The sequence below is a fragment of the Castor canadensis genome, chromosome 13 (genome assembly GCF_047511655.1).
Source record: "Castor canadensis chromosome 13, mCasCan1.hap1v2, whole genome shotgun sequence".
Taxonomy (NCBI): Eukaryota; Metazoa; Chordata; class Mammalia; order Rodentia; family Castoridae; genus Castor; species Castor canadensis.
This window is the reverse complement of record NC_133398.1, coordinates 684,845-701,586: the sequence shown is the minus strand read 5'-3', so window position 1 is coordinate 701,586 and position 16,742 is coordinate 684,845. Positions and strand designations below refer to the sequence as shown.

Sequence of the window (16,742 nt, the reverse complement as noted above, 5' to 3'; positions counted from 1 at the left end):
AGCGCGTAGCGATGACGCTTTGCCCGGCGCGCCGCGGAAGGCAGTGCGCAAGCGCCGGTGCGGCTGCGCGGCCGGCGGTTGGGGTGGCGGTGCCCGGCGTCGACCATGACCCAGCAGGGTGCGGCGCTGCAGAACTACAACAACGAGCTGGTTAAGTGTGAGCGGCGGACAGCGGGAGGCGGAGGGCCTTGGGCGGGGGTCTGGGCTGCTGGAGCCTGAGTCTGGGCCCGGCCTGCTCTCGAGTGGCCGCGCGGATGCGCCTGCGCCTGCGCGAGCCTGGTGCTGGGGCCTCCCCCCGTGCCGCCCCTGGCGGGGTCGGATGTCCAAGAGCCCCGGCCCCGGCCTTGCCTGGGTGCGCGTAGCCAGCGTGCACCACTGTACTCCGCTGCGAAGTTGAGGCTTCTCCCGCCCTGGGCCCACAGCGCTTTCCCCCCGCCCACCCCAGGCATCGAGGAGCTGTGTCAGAAGCGAGACGAGCTGTGCCGGCAGATCCAGCAAGAAGAGGACGAGAAGCAGCGGCTGCAGAACGAGGTGAGGCAGCTGACGGAGAAGCTGGCCCGCGTCAACGAGAACCTGGCGCGCAAGATCGCCTCTCGCAACGAGTTCGACCGGACCATCGAGGAGACCGAGGCAGCCTACCTCAAGGTGGGGCTTCCGGCCGTGGGCCCTTTGTGCCTCACTGGCATCTCGGGCTGGGGCAGTGTGTCCAGACCCATTGAACAACCTGACTGCTGCAGGCGGGACGGTTCGGATGTCTGTGGGGCTGGGGAGTTCTGGGTTCTCCTTTACTGTGGTTCATTCTGCTTCGAATGAAGAGCAGAGTGTTCAGTAGAGCACACAGCATGTACCAGAGCTAACCCAGTGTGGCTTTCCAGGGTGGGGAGGAAGGGGCTGCGACACAGACACAGGAGAGAAAAGAAGGCCTTGCCTACCCTGTGGCCTGTTACCGATAACACAAAACAGCTGGATGAGGGAGGCTAGGGCAGTGGGACCTTCCCCACAGGAGGAACATCAGCAACCTTCTTATTTCTGTGGCCCCAGATCCTGGAGAGTTCACAGACTCTGCTTAGTGTTCTCAAGAGAGAAGCTGGGAACCTGACCAAGGCCACAGCCTCAGACCAGAAGAGCAGCGGAGGCAAGGACAGCTGACAAGGCTGAGTGGGCAAGGGCCCGTTTCAACCGTGCCCCGTGATGACTCAGCCCCCAGTGCATCTGTTTTAAAGCATCTTTGTTCTTTGTGGCAACAGATGTGTTGTCTCAAGTGCCCAGAGGTGCAGCTGCCAACCTCCACCAGTCTCGTGTGACAAGAAAAGCCCTAGGCACAGCCCATGGGGGGAGGGGGGTTCCTAGCTGTGTACTCACAAGGGCTATGGGGACAATGGGCTCCAGTTCAGCTCCACAAAGGGCCTCTCTCTCAGGCCCCCACACTCACTTGGACTGCCAGGGAGGTCTTGGTCTCAGCAGTGTGGGAGACCCTCACTTCATCTCTTCTCAGGCAGGAAGGGCCCAAGCCAGGCAAATGGAGAAGGGTAGCTCTTTCTCCCCAGAACCCAAACTTCAGGGTCCACCCCCATAGCTTGTGACTGTCAATAAAGGTCTTTGCACAAATTTGTGGCAACCTCTTGTTGTGTGGGCTACCAGACACCTGCAGAGCCAGAGTACAGGCCCTGCCCTGCTGTGGTGGCTCCTCCTTGTGAGGAGGGAAGAAGAGGGCCTGCAGTAGCTTTCCCTGTGACTGCCCCCTGGCCTGGGGACACAGAGCTGAGGCTACCCCACCTTGTGAGGCCAGCTCTAGCCCACAGCTCTCCCAGTAGGGCTCCTCTCCCCAACTCTAGCTCACAGCCCACCCTCTAGGTGCTCTGCTACACCCTGGTGCCCAGCCGAGAGCCTGGCCCAGAGACAGATGGTGGCTACTGAGGGCACACCAGCCACTCTGGGCCAGGTCTCTCTCAGCAAAGACTTGGGGGCTTCACACCCCACACCACCCCTCAGTGCCAGGTTCTGCTTGGCCTAATGCACCACGGTTGCTGCCAGGGCATGGTTTCCTTCCCCAGCCATGTACAAGGCATTGCCCACCTCTGTTTTTCCCTATGCCCAAGGGTGCTGCCCTCTTGTCAGCCTCTGTGGAGTTCCCATAGCTGCCCAGGGGCTGGACAGAAACATGTTGGTCAAGAGGGTCCAGAGAAAGTTAGGTTCTCTCTTCCTAGAGAACCACACCAAACTCTCCTTCCTCTTGAGCCTGGCCAGACACATCTCTGTTCTTGGATTCAACTCTCCAGGAGGAAAAGACATCTGTGTTCAGTGTCTCAGGTTTTGCCAGTGGGCTGTAGATGGTCCCAGCTCTGCACTTTGGCTGCCCAGGCAGCTAAGAGCATGTCTCAGAGCAGCACTGGCTGCTCCCAGTTGAGTAGCTAACCTCTTGGGAGCAGTGAGCTACCAAAGCCTTGCTTCAAACACCTGTATCAAGGGGCTTCTAAGCCAGATGAGACAAGATCCCCAAGGCTCTACCCACCTTCACTTCTATGTAGCATATTGTGCCCTGCTCTTGATTTCTTCCATGACTCCTGGCCTCTTGGCAACGTTATTCAGACCTAACTGCAACGCTTACCCTTCTACCTGGGGTCTAGACCCCTATGTCAAGGAATTCCAGACCCTAGACAGTAAGCTCAGCTCCCACCTCCCAGTGCCAGCTTTGTGGTGGGGGCAAGCACCTGGACCAGCAAGACCTCAAGATGCAAGGAAGACAGATAGGGTGACTTCTCATACTCCTTGACACAGGTGCCCAAGCTGGCTCCTCATCTCATGCCCTGAGGATCATACAGGAGAGGCAGAGGCAGCCTTGTCCAGTGCAGTTTTATTAAGTCCAACAGAGGCAAGAAAAAACCTGCCATCTATCACAAATGGTAGGCCAAGTTCCACCGTGGTAGAATTGCAGGGGTGGGGAGGAACATGCTTGGAGGCCTGCAAAGAACAGCCCCCACCCCAGACATGCCTAGCAACAGATGGCACAGAAGGTGGGCTGGGAAACAGACTCGGTGGCAGGACAGAGAGCAATCTGGTGCAGAATCTGCTCAGGCCCTCACCTGGTCACAGATAGGCCACTATGAATGGACCTCGACACCCGCACCCCCACCCTGGCCCCAGGCAGTTTCCCACCTCCATTTTCCCTTGGACCCTACAAACAGATCAGGTAGACCTGGCTGCAATGGCAGGCCACATGTAGGAAAGAAGAGTGGAGCACAGCCAGGTAGAAAAGGGTGCAGAATGAGAGAGCCCTGCCTGGCTCTCAGAACCACCATCCTAGTGGCTCAGACTTGGCCGTCCTAGCACCACTGGGGGGCGGGAGGGGCTCAGAAATAGAGGGCTGGCTCACTGCGGAAGTCTGAAAGATCATTCTGACTGGCAGGTGTGAGCTGAGAAAAAAGACAAAATGTAATCATTGGGGCCTGTCCAGTCATTAGCCTCCCTCCTCCCAACCGACAGCTCTTGTTGTGGGTATCCACCCCCTGCTCTGCCCGGCTCACCATGATCTCCTTCAGTGGTGGTTCCACTTCACTTGGAGCTTGCATCAGCGTCTGCTCCTGCCACTTGCTGAAGGCCATGGAGTGTTTTGGAGTATAGCTGGACAGGCCTGTGAGCCAAGAAGCACAGGCCATGGATATGTGGCCCAGGCTCCACTTCCTCTCACGCTACCCATCCCAACAGATGGGCACTCACCTGAGCTGCCATCTGGCAGCCGGGGGTTCTCAGGCCCCACGCTGCTCACAAATGTGGCCCGGGGCAGGAAGAGGGCAAAGGGCTTCTCTGAGCTGGGCTGCTCCTCTTCCTCTTCTCCCTCCTCCCCTTCCTCCTCCTCCTCTTCCTCCTCTGCCTCTTCCTCCTGCACCAGGGAGCTCTCAGAAGGATACTCAAATGTTGTCTGCAGGCTCTTGTCATTGAAGGAGATCTTCATCTGGGAGTAAGAGACACATCAGCAGGGACCCCGCAGCTGGGGTAAGCACAGTGATGCTGGGATCATCACCATCAGCCCTTCAGAGACTCTGAGGTGAGGGAAAAGACCCCTCTACCCTGGAGCTGCAAGCCCCACCCATTCCCTCCACCCTTGGCCTGCAGCAGCTTCTAAAGCCATGTTCATGTCCTGGTCTACTGGGTACCTGAACAATCTTGGATGGTCCTGCTGAGCAAGACCACCACATTGCCAAGGGCCCCTTGAGGGACTGGCAGCTGGAAAGGTGGCACCATTACCCATTTTACAGGCCAAATGAGAAGTCCCACTTCCATACAGCATGGGGTACTAGTGACCCCATCGGTGACCCCCACCTCATAGGCTCCACAATTTCATATCCAAGCAAATTCTCTCCTCTCCTAGTGGCCTAGGCTGCTGTTTCTGAGAGGCAGAAGGGGCAGGGAGGAGCAGAGGGCTGTGGGGACCTTTGGTCAGGATCTTCCTATTTGCCACCTGGGCCTTGCGGGGTGGGGACTCAACTCCCATCACTGCTGAGCTCCCCCAGGCCTGCTCAGCTGTGCCCGGCCTGGACCTGATGGGTCAGTAATGAATATGAGTAGCTACCCGCCTGCAGCAGATGGGAGCAGTCTTGCTGGGACTCGAAATATTAAACTCCTGGGCACAGTACACCAGCAGCCAGCTCAAGTTCCCCCTCCTCCCTTGGAAGGAGCTGAAGGTAAAGAATGGAGGCAGCCCAGGCCCAGGAGGATGGGAGAGTCGCTTGGTAAGAGGGCGGGCTCACCCTGAGGCAGCAGAGGGAGACTGGCATGGCCACAGGGAACCTGCAAGAGCCCATCAGGTGCAGGAGGCCCTGCCTGTGAGCCAAAGTCCATAATAATGGCACTTTTGCCTCCTGCTCTCTGCCACACTGGGCCCCTCCCCACTGTGAGTGTCACCTCCCAGGGCTGGAGGAGGGGCCACTCTTTGAGCTTTAGCTAGCTTCACCATCTCAGTATACTGGTACAAAGACCTCTCAGATCACTCAGCTATTGCTCCCATCCCCTGCACAGATGAGTGGTTAGAAATACGAGCAGACAGGAACTACCTGGGTCAGACCAAACAAGGAGCAAGATGTCCACTCTTGCCATATGAAGGCAAGGTGCCCTGCCCCCAAGGCCCAATCAATCCTCCAGCTATGGTCCCATGGGAGTTGGGGCAGGGCAGAGGCCAGGATGGAGGTAGCCACCTGAGGCCACAGGCACCCACTGCCATCCAGCTTGGGGTGTCACCTGGTTCTCCCAGATACCCCAATTGCAGCTCAAGGCAGGGTGGGCCTGATAGGCTGGGGCCTCCTGCCCTAAGGCCCTGCAGTGAACAGGGTTGCCTCTAGGCCCATCCCCCTCTGCTGAGAGCACAGGAAAGACCAGCTGCCAGGACCCGGATTAGCATGCCCTCGTTAGTCCACGTGACCAACTCCTAGCAAGGAGGTTGGGTGCACATGGGCACTGAGCCTGGCACAGCCTGGCTGGGCTGGGGTGGGGGGAGGCTCATGGGCCACTGTCTGCCCCAGCTGGGGCCCAGTCATCCTTGCCTTCCTTGTCTCTTCTGCTGGGCTAGTGTATGGGCCTCACAGGCCTTCCTCCCCCTCAAAACACAGGCCAACGGGTCACAGGACGCCTTGTGACTCAGGCTGCCAGGGCTGGAGCATAGCCTCCAGAACCCAGGCTGACAGATGGGATGGGTGGGGAGTGTGGCCAGGGACTGGTGCTGTATACACCCTGTCACCATTGTCTGGAGGACTTTGCCCATTGCACCCAGCATGGCAGGCAGATGGCAGTGGAATCTCTGGCTTTCACAGGGCCCTTTTGTTCTCTCTTAACCTGCTCTGCCTGTGCACACCCAGCTTGGGTTACCTAAAAGACGTCCACCCTGGACTCAGGGCTGATAGCTGTACTCAGTCTGCCTGAGTGGAGGTGTGTGTTCAGCCGGACCCTCCCTCCAACTCCCCTACATACACTTGCCTGCTTCCCATCCCTCATGCAGTCCCCAGCCAAAGTTCCCTCAAGTGACAACGACACTAGACCAGGACCACCCAGCTGGAATGTCCACAGCTGCCTTCTCCCTCAAATTCAGTCCCCAGCCCAGAGAAGACCCTCTGCCAGTGGGGAGACTGCCTAGAGCAGGGTCCAGGCCATCACTGAGATCCCTAGCTCCAGGAAGAACATATAGGGGCACCCATGAGAAAGGTTGGGGAAGCGAGGGCTAGAAGAAAATAAAAGGTGAAAGGAGACTGTGGAGCTCCATCCTGTGGGGATAGGAAGGCAGGAAGAGTGCCAGCCAGGTTCAAGAGTCCAGGCTGGTGGGAGGTGGTGTCACTAGGAAGAACAGATGAGAGGCCACACCTCGGGTCCACAGATGGGAGCTAGGTTAAGGGCCACAACCAAGCCACAAAATGTAGGGTGAAGGTTACACTGAAGGAGAGGGTGGGAGGCCTTGGGTGTGAAGGACCAAACCCTGAGGACACTGACATGCTCAGGTGGGGCAGAGAACCAGGAAGTAGAGAGAGGAAGAAGCAGCCAGACAGGTAGGAGCCAGGACAGGTGGTACTCCACAAAGATGAGAGCCTGACAGCGCCCAGTCCCGAGGGAGGCAGGTGTGAGGAGGGGTGAAAGGACACCTCCACCTGCCAGGAAAACAGCAGGGGTGTGTGGCTGCAACACCCTATAGCAGTCAGTCTGAAACTTGGCTATGAAGGGAGAGGCAGGGCATCGGTCCATTTTGCCAACAGGTAATACAAATGGAAACCGACTCAGAGAAGGCAGCTGTGGACATCCCAGTCGGGCGCCCTGGTCTAGTGTCCTGTCACTTGAGGGAACTTTGGCTGGGGACTGCATGAAGGTTGGGGAGCAGGCAAATGTATATAGGGGAGTTGGGGGTAGGGCCCTGCTGAACACACACCTCCAGTCAGGCAGACTGAGTACAGCTCTCGGCCCTGAGTCTAGGGTGGACACCCTTTGCTAACCCTGTCCAGGGTGGCTAACCCCACCATCCAGAGCAGGACTTCAGCCCTCTGAGGCCAGATGAGGGCATGACATCTTCTGCTAAGCTACCAGTTCAGGACAGGCTCCCCACACACATTTGCTGCCCAAATGGCCTACTACACTCCTCAGCTGAGTGCTGGTGGCTCACGCCTATAATTCTTATCAGAAAGATCGCAGCTCGAAGCCAGCCCGGGCTAATAGTTCAAGACACCCTATCTCAAAAATACCTAATACAAAAAGGACTGGTGGAATGACCCAAGATGTAGGCCCTGAGTTCAAGCCCCAGTACTGAAAATAAACAAAAAAAGATGTGCTCCTCACCTGCCCCCTGGGAAACCCACAGCACTTCCACCACGACCCTGGGATCACCCAGTCAGGGAACCAAAGCAAGCAGTCCCAAGGTCCTCTGGGCCCTGTACCCTAGGATACTCACTTCCCCAGGAAGAAGGAGGCAAATATCCCAACCAAAGGCTGACTGGAGCTCCAGTCTTTGGTGCCAAAGTCAAAGCCAGGGCTGCAGGAGCAGCCAGAAGGAGCATCCTTTGCCCCTCACCATGAGGTGCTCAAAGGCTGCAGGCAGTGGGGATGGAATGGAAAAGATGGAGCATATGAGGGCCCCATCCTGCACACTGCTCTGAAAGACTGGGCAGCCTCATGCCCTGTCCCCTCCCACAGGCATTCTGGCTCTTGCTGGGCAAGGCAGCTGGTGCATGCACAGGCAGGACATCACAACCAGCAGGTTGTGCTGCTCCAGGAGGGTCCTGCTGAAGCCACTTGGCCGTAACAGGCATTATCCATCTGGACCCCCAACCCCTTCAAGCTGGCACAGACTAGGGGGAGGACAAGGCTGATGGCCAGGACATCTTCTCAGTCTCCACCCCACTTCCCATGACTTGTTCATCTCCTTGTTCAAGTCCTTGGGCCTGGTCATGCTCTCTCACTCCAGCCCAGCCATAAGTGACCCCAATGCTGCTCTCAGCAGCAGCCCTCAAGACCCAGGAAGAAGCCAAGTTCATAGTGGAAGAGCAACCCAGGTTAGGGGCAGGGCTCTGGAAACAGAAACCTGAACTCAGCTACTGCCCCAGCCTTCTCACACCTCAGTCTTCTCATCCACAAGAGGGAGCTGTCATCATGTCTATTTTTGGGACAAACATAGGAAGGGACCACCTTATAGTAGCCAAGATCAGAATCAGGAAGTAAGGGAGGGAGGAGCAGACAAGAGGGGTTGGCGGCGGGGCTGGATTGGCCTCAGCACCAAGGACTCAGGGCAAACAGCATGGGTGAGAGTGGGAGATATATGCCCCATGTCACACCAAAAGGGTATTAGAGCCCTGAATCCCCTCCCCAACACAACACACACAGAGTGAGCTCATCATGTATGCCTGACATACCAGATGGAGGCAGCAGGAGGGCTACTGCACTACCCCAAGGTGAGAAGTAAGGTACAGGCAGGAGGCTCAATGCCAAGGCCAACCTACCACAGGAAGCAAAATACCAAGCATAAGAACCCAAGTTCAAAACCTCAGTATTGCCAAGAAATAAACAGATAGATACAAAGATAGGTAGAAAAGAAAGGAAAAACAAAACAGAGAAGATGGCAGATCTCATTACAGGGAGCCACAAGGCACAGTCACCACCCTGATACCTTAAGGAAATTGAGGCTAGAGGGAAAGGTGGCCTGGTGGAGCCTACACTCTTACTGCCCTCTGGAGTGGACGCCTCAGGCGCCATCTCAGTACCAGGGAAAGACACACCTGCCTTGTACCAGCTGACAGAGTCATGTGGGACTGGCCTTGGAATTTGCCCCAGGGGACAAACCAGACCCTGGAACAACCAGGAAGAATCTGAGAAACACTTTTCTTGTGCCCAGAGGGTTCCAGGCCACTAGCCAGAGCTGTTCAGGAAGTGTGGCTCACCTGCCTAGCCAGCTGTGAGCCCCAGAATGGCTGTAGTTGTGTCTCTCTGCCCAAGGCTGGCACACAGCCTCAGTGCTCAATCCATGCTTGCACAAAGCCAGGGCCTGACAAGCTTTGGGCTCTGTGCCTTCTGTGAAGATGAGAGCCTCTCCAAATGATTCACAGGCTGTCCCCCTCTACCAAGGCTGACCTCCAGGTGGGGATCTAGATACATGGATATCATTGGGTTTCTCCCCCCCCCCACCCTCTTTACTTCCTGGCTCTGACTACCTGCACAAGACAGGGCTCTACAGGACCATACCAGGCAACCCTTAAAGCCAGAGCCAGGGCAGTCAACAGGTCCAGAATGCTTCTCTACAACAGAACAAGCCTGCCCAACTGATTCCAAATGGGTCCACAAGAACTGGCAGGAGGTTCTGCACTACCTGGCCAGTCCTCTCCTCCAGCTTTTCAAGGTACATAGCAGGCCCAGCTGTCTGCCAGCCCTGAGCCATCAGGGCTCTGTGAGGGCCCTGGATCTGGCACAGTCACAAAGCCCCAGTTCTCCTCTCGTCCATGTAGAAAGCCTCCTCTGCCAGGCCAGGTGACCTGGGACCAGGGCTCACACTATATCCACAGCTCTGCTACTGCCCTGCCCCCACTACTGACCTTCTTTCTTGAGGAGCCAGCCTTGGTGAGGCAGGACTTCTGCAGGGCGAGATAGCCACCAATCACCTCGATCTCATGCACGGTGGGGTAGCGCTTCTTCAGGGTGTTCTCCAAGGCAGCATGGGGTCCTGAGAGGCTACCAGCCTCCTCTTCCTCGGGCTTCTGTGGCTGGGGCTCCCCGTTGGTCTGACTGAAGTGTGGTTCTTGAAAGGCCCCTGGCTTCCTCTTAGGCACCACTGTGAAGGTATTGCTGCCTCGGTGCTGGAGCTCTGAGGTATGCCCGGGTCTGGCAGGATGCAGATGGTACTGGGGAGTTGCACCAACCCCTGAGCAGGGCAATTTGGCTTCTTGGGGGGGTGCCTCCTCCTCTGAGTCCACCTCATCAATGAATGTGACAGGCAGTCCTGGCCTCCCAGGCTCCTGGCCATTCTTGGCCAAGCTGGAAATCCCCAAGCCCTCAGCAGGCTCAGCTTCAGCAGTGGCGGGAAGGAATGGGGGAGGTGAGGATGGTCTCTGCCATCTAACAGCCCTATCTGTGAGAGCAGTGGCTGGTCGGGGACAGTTGCCTTCCTTAACTGCCCACTGAACCTGGGTCCCCAAGGGGCTCCTCCCAAGGGCAGGTGCACCCTCAGCTCCACACACCAGCTGGGCTCCGAGCTCCTGGCCCTGAGAGGCCCAGTCCACCTCTCTCTTTGGCAGCTCGGCTGACTGCCTCCCCCCGGCAGGAGGGTTCCCGGAAGCTTTGCGCTTGGGAATGAACAGGAATGAATTGCGGGAGTTCACGCGGAGGCTGGCCAGGGCCCGGGCCTGGAGGTCCCCCATGGGAATAGTCTGCAGGTCTGGCTTGGGGGCCGGCCTTATCTCGAAGGAATCATTGGCGCTGGTAGCAGCGGAGACCCACTGGCGCTGGCTGGGAGTGGCACTGGCAGGGCTGGGCGCCGGCAAGGTAGGGGACGCGACTGGAGTGGCACTCGGGGTCCCGGGACTGGGGGGCGGGTGGAGGGAGGGTTTCCCCGACTCCACCTTTGGCTTCCACTCGCCGGGCACAGGCGGGGAGCCCGCGAGCCCGTTGGCAGGGCCGGCACGGGGCTCGGAGGCCGCGGGCCCGTTGGAGAGCGGGCGAGCGCCCGCGCCGCGGTGCAGGCCCCGGGGGTGGACAGTGAAGGAGTTGCTGCCGGTCTTCTGCAGGAAGTCGTTGCGTCGGGTCCCGGAGTCCGGCCCGCCGCCGAGGTGCCCCGGCTCGCAGCAGGTGGTGCGCTGGCCCGCGCGCGTGGTTGGGGGCGCAGGAGAAGCAGAGGGCGCGGGCGGAGCGGGGAGGCCCGGCGGAGCGGAAGCCGCGGGCCGGTGGGTAGGTGCGCGCGGGGCGGTGGGCGCGGGCGCCATGGGGAGCGGCGACGGTGGCTGCGGCGGCGCGGGGCGAGCGCGCTCGGGACTCCCGCGGCGGCGCGGCGCGGCGGGCGGGTCGAACTTCTCCAGCAGGCGGCTGACGCGGCCCGGCTGCGGCGTCTCGTACACCACCACCTCGGCGGCGCGGATGCCGGCGGCGGGCGGCTCGGCGGGAGGGAAGCCGGGCGCCGACTCGATAATCAGGATGTTGTCTGCACGGATGGTGCGCACGCCCGGCACGCGGCGGTACAGCTCCAGCAGCTGCTGAGCTGGTCGCGCCCCGCGCCGCCGCTCCGACTCGAGCTTCATGAACGGGTTCTCCCGCAGTGGGCCCAGGCTGTCGGCCAGCACCAGGCGCTCTGTTGGTCCCGCGGGCGCCGCGCCGGACCCCGGGCCCGCACCCAGGGCAGCCAGCTTGGCCCGCCTCCTCTCGAGAATCTCCCGCTTCCAGGCGGGCATCGCAGAGCGCGGCCCCGGGCTCGGACGCCCCAGGCCGGCCATGCTGCGGATACGGCCGCCGACAGGACGGCGCGGACAGGCAGACTAGCGGCGACCTACACTGGGCGCGCCGGCCTTCGCGCCACGCCCCCCCAGGCAACCACCCATTGGGCTAGCGCGCTTCGACCCGCCCCGCGCCGCATCGCCCCGCGTATAGCCGGCGGAGAGGCCAGCGGCCCTGCTGACTGGAGAGCGCTCGCCTGGACCCCGCCCTACATCTGGCTCATTGGGCCATGTTCGGCGCCCCAGCCCTCGCGCTACTCCCTGACGGCTCCTACTTCCGCCTCTGCGCTCCGGGCTCCCGGCGCTTCTGGGCGGGGCCCGGGGCGCTGCCAGGTGGACCCCTGCGCCCTAAGCCCCGGGTGACCTTGGCGGGACCTGGGGCGCCCGCACTCACCCCTCCTGTTCCCCGCTCCTGTGGACGGGCGCAAGCTACACCGGCCTTCCACCTGGGGTTCGACCCGCCCAAACCTAAGGATCGGTTTCTCGGGCACCTCGGTTTTTGTGGGCTCGCAAATCTGTGACTCAGCCACAGTCTGTGTGTGTGTGACCCTCTTGGACACACCTTGCCAACCGCGGCCCCACCCAGCATCCACCTGCGTAGGGCCAATCTTCGAGGAGGCACCACGGGAGGGGCCTCGCTTGCATGTTTAGGACGCTCTGATGCAGAAAAGCGCAAAAGCCAGAGTAGAGATGGGTCCCAGAAGGCATCCGACCTCTCAGCAACCCCCCTTATTTTTAGCCCCCCACCTCCAAGGCTGGGGGCGGGGCACAGATCCATGGGCCTCCCAGCTGACAGGTCTTGAAGAAGCCCGATGGGGGCAGCGGGGAGAAATGAACCAAGCCTTGTATGCACATATAAATAATAAAAGAAAAATGAAAAAAAAAAAAGAAGAAGCCCGAGGTTTCTTTCTCTGGGGAGGGCTGCCTAGGGTCCAACACACAGACACACAGTAAGATTGCTTGGAGCCATGGGAACAGGAAATTGGGGGACAGAGAAGCCATCCTGAGGCACCTAACCTGCAGTCAGCACCCGGCTCAGTATTGGCACTGCTGCCTCCACATAACCTGCCTTTCAGGGACTCTGCTTCGATGGCACCTGGCTCTCTCCAAACACACAGCAGGTTTTAGCCTAGAGGTGCCCCTTCTTGGCTTCTAGGCCCCTCGGCAGTCTGCAGCTGCCACTACCGTAACTCTGCCTTACACCCTTGCCCATTCCACTAAGCTGGAGAAAAGAAACTGGATTTCAGCCTTCCAGATTCCTCCTCAAATCACCTTTCCAAAGGAAGTCTCTTTTGCTCATTTTTTTTATTTTTGAGACAGGGTCCTGTTATATAGCCCAAGGTGGTCTGGGAACTATCCCCCTGCCTCAGCCTCAGGAGTGCTGGGACTATAGGAGTAAACTACCACAGTTTACTTGGGCATGGCAGCATGCCCAATTCCATGCTACCAAAACACAAAATCTAAAAATAACATTACAAAAGAAAACTACTTCAAAGTTCAGATTTCATCTTGCTTTGACAAAAGTTATGCCATTTTTGTAGCTGTGGGGTAAATCAAACATTTCTTTTTTTTTTTTTTTTGACACTCGTGTTTGAACTCAGGGCCTCTGCTTGCTACACAGGTACTCTACCATTTGAGCTACACTTCCAGCCCTATGTCCAACTCAGTGTCTCAAAGGTTGACACTAAACAACCATCCTAGACAAAGGAGGCACAAAGTTCACACAGTTAGCCAACCTTCTGTGCTGGTGCAGAGGTTAGCACACGTGTTCCGCAATGATCAGACAATAAGTGTTTTAGCCCAATAGATCTCAATGAAGACAATTTTGTCCCCCAGGGGACTTGGCACTGTTGGGATAACCTTTGGTTGTCATCAGTCAAGGGTGCAAGTGGCATGAAGTGGGTAACAGTCCAGTGACACCGCTGAACATCCTCATCCTCAATTCAGTCCCTCCTACACCCACAATAAAGAATGACCCAATCCAAAGAGCTCAAAGTGCTGAGGCAGAGGGACCCTGAAATCTGCATGCCACATCTGCTTCGTCACACGTTTACCTTTTGTTGTTCTTCTTTTGGAGGGCTTTTTTGTTTTTGGAACTGGGGTTTGACCTCAGGGTTTCGAGGCCTGGGCTCTACCACTTGAGCCACACTTCCAGACCTGTTTGCTTTTAATTATTTTTCAGATAGGTCACATTTTTACTTTTTTGCTCTGGACCACTTACCTATACCTCCCTCATAGCTGTTTTTTTTTTTTTTTTTTTTTTTGCTGTTAGGTGAATTTTTTTTTTCATTTTTCTTTTATTATTCATATGTGCATACAAGGCTTGGTTCCTTTCTCCCCCCTGCCCCCACCCCCTCCCTTACCACCCACTCCGCCCCCTCCCACTCCCCCCCCTCAATACCCAGCAGAAACTATTTTGCCCTTATTTCTAATTTTGTTGTAGAGAGAGTATAAGCAATAATAGGAAGGAACAAGGGGTTTTGCTGGTTGAGATAAGGATAGCTATACAGGGCATTGACTCACATTGATTTCCTGTGCGTGGGTGTTACCTTCTAGGTTAATTCTTTTTGATCTCACCTTTTCTCTAGTACCTGGTCCCCTTTTCCTATTGGCCTCAGTTGCTTTAAGGTATCTGCTTTAGTTTCTCTGTGTTAAGGGCAACAAATGCTAGCTAGTTTTTTAGGTGTCTTACCTATCCTCACCCCTCCCTTGTGTGCTCTCGCTTTTATCATGTGCTTATAGTCCAATCCCCTTGTTGTGTTTTCCCTTGATCTAATGTCCACATATGAGGGAGAACATACGATTTTTGGTCTTTTGGGCCAGGCTAACCTCACTCAGAATGATGTTCTCCAATTCCATCCATTTACCAGCGAATGATAACATTTCGTTCTTCTTCATGGCTGCATAAAATTCCATTGTGTATAGATACCACATTTTCAGTGTCATAGCTGGTTTTTCTATCAGCACTTTTTTTTTTTTTTGGTGGTACTACAGTTTGAACTCAGGGCCTCATGCTTGCTAAGCAGGTGCTCTACTACTTGAACCACTTCCCAAGCCCACCTCCCTCAAAGCTGGGATTACAGATGTGCACCACCATGGCTGCTTTACTGATTGATGGGAATTTCACTAACCTTTTTGTCTGGGCTGGCCTCAAACCACCATCTTCCAGATCATATGCCACCACATCTGGCCCTGGAGAGTTTGTTTTTTTAACAGTCACTTGGGAAGACATTGTGGCATCATCTTATTTTTTGATGGTTTTTTTTTTTTTTTTTGAGATAGTGTCTCAAGAACTATTTGCCCGGGGCCCGCATCATCTTTGTTTTTACTCCTTTAAAAATCTAAAACCATCCTTAGCTTATGGGCCATACAAAAACATACCTCATATGCCAGGTGTGGCTGCAGATACCTGTAATCCCTCCTCAGCACAGGCTGAGGCAGGAGGAAAGTGAGACCCTGCCTCAAAAAGAAACAAAACTAAACAAAAAAGCAGGCCTCAGGCAACCATTTGCCATTGGTGCTCTACAGGGCACCAGAGCTCAAGGCTTACTAGTAACTACATACCGGCAAGAAGCCAAGGGCCTTGGTGTCATGTAAACTATTTAACAAGTGCTCAACTCAGATTTAGACCATGGTCTACCTCCTAGGGAGTGTGGTACAAGTTAACCATCTCCTAAAGCGAGAAACAGGGATTCTCCAAAAGTAGTTCCCACCACCCATTATGTTCTACCCACACTTTTTGGTCCACCTACAACCCCAACTCTGTAACTAATTACTTCACATGGCTGGGAGAGTGTCAGTATTCATGTGATTCAAAGCTGGAGAAGCACAGGCACCAGTGCTCAATTCAGGCAAACATTCTCTTATTTTATTTTCATCTCAGCAAATATTCTCATTTGGCATCTAACTGGCATGAAACCAAAAACCTCATGTCAACAAACCTGGGTTGTTCAAAGCTTCCCTTTGTAGGTCTCCATGCCCATGAGCATCAGAGCAGCTGTTCTGGCTTTGGTTCCTTAGGGAGGCCTAAATCTGTCTCAGATGCACTAAAGGTGCCTGTCACAAGGTGTTAGAAAAGCTGGAGAAACTACAGTATGCTGAGATAGGAAGTCAAGCAAGGCCTTGACACCAGATTTCTTTCCTCAGGTAGCATCTATCCAGATAAGGTCCTAACCATGCTCTTATTCGACATTCACCTGTCTCTGCCTGGCTAGAATAAAGAAAGGGCCATTCCCCCCATGGCATAGGAGAGGAGATAGAAACAACCTTACATTTTCAGATCTCAGTCACCTAAGGAAGGCGCCTGGATGGATGGACTAGTAAGCAATTAGGTCAATGCTGCTGGCTAGACAAAAAATCCCTGAGTCCAGCTTTATTGACTTTGTAAAGGAGTACATCCCTAAGATCCATGGGAAATACTCAGGGCCCACTGGAATATTTTACCAACACGCAGTTTCCAATGTCAGAGTTCAAGACTGTCTGGCCTGAGGCCCTCAGAACCTCAATTCAGGATTAGCTATTCAAAGCATGAATAACAGCAAATACATTTCAAGGATCAAGGCTGCTCTTTCAAGCCCTGCTGAGGAAACAATCTCAGACATGACTGGCACAGAGAAAGCTGGGCAGTCAGCTGGGCACAAGCAGGCACCACCTTCAGATGGAGTCATCTCCTTCGGTGTGGCGCAAGCCGGGCCTGGGCTGGAGGTCCGGCGCTTCAGAGCTCCAGAGGTGCACCGCTGCCTCTCCCGCCCCTGAGCGAGGCTAGTTGACGCGACAGGCGCGGATCATGAGCAGCTGCAGGAGAATGAAGACTGGAGACGTGATCAAGCCAAACCAGAGCTCTCGAGTCTGCTCCACCAGCTTCTGGCACAGCAGCATCTCAAAGACGAACTTGAGGCTAAGTACCGTGAGAACCCAGAAGAGGCGCAACACAGCCAGCCGCTTCTCCCCGTCTTGGAAGAGGCGCACGGACACGATGGTGGTGAAGTAGGTGCTGAGCCCGTCAGCCGCAAAGAAGGGCACGAACACGTTCCACCAGGAGAGGCCCGGAGCCAGGCCATCCACTCGCAGTGCCAGCAGCACGGAGAACACCAACAGGGCTAACAGGTGCACAAAGATCTCGAAGGTGGCGAAACCCAGCCACTGCACCAGTTCCCGCAGCGAGAAGAGCATCGCGCCGGCGGAGCGCGGGCCCGGGCCCGGGCCCGGCCGAGCGCGCCCACCACGGGGCCGCGCCCCCTCTGTCCGCGGGCCTGGCCGGAGCCTGCCGCCGCCGCTGCGAGCGCAAGGCAGCGAGCGGCCTCG

The 16,742-nt window shown here is 56.5% G+C and overlaps 3 protein-coding genes across 3 annotated transcripts; 1 reads left to right on the top strand and 2 right to left on the bottom strand.

Moving 5' to 3' along the window:
* The first annotated feature begins 25 nt into the window (after positions 1-25).
* On the top strand, positions 26-1,608 carry Ssna1 (SS nuclear autoantigen 1). The gene is made up of 3 exons (XM_020165242.2): positions 26-157; positions 446-645; positions 1,042-1,608. The coding sequence occupies exons 1-3, from the start codon at positions 106-108 to the stop codon at positions 1,147-1,149; spliced, it is 360 nt and encodes a 119-aa protein (XP_020020831.1). The 5' UTR covers positions 26-105; the 3' UTR covers positions 1,150-1,608.
* A 1,226-nt stretch (positions 1,609-2,834) lies between these two features.
* Positions 2,835-11,741, bottom strand: Tprn (taperin). The gene is made up of 4 exons (XM_020165241.2): positions 9,552-11,741; positions 3,718-3,952; positions 3,525-3,631; positions 2,835-3,413 (listed from the first exon to the last, which is right to left on the bottom strand). The coding sequence occupies exons 1-4, from the start codon at positions 11,436-11,438 to the stop codon at positions 3,351-3,353; spliced, it is 2,292 nt and encodes a 763-aa protein (XP_020020830.2). The 5' UTR covers positions 11,439-11,741; the 3' UTR covers positions 2,835-3,350.
* Positions 11,742-15,284: 3,543 nt separating this feature from the next.
* Tmem203 (transmembrane protein 203) lies at positions 15,285-16,692 on the bottom strand. The gene has a single exon (XM_020165240.2). It carries the CDS (start codon positions 16,608-16,610, stop codon positions 16,200-16,202), a length of 411 nt encoding a protein of 136 aa, XP_020020829.1. The 5' UTR covers positions 16,611-16,692; the 3' UTR covers positions 15,285-16,199.
* Positions 16,693-16,742: the final 50 nt, after the last annotated feature.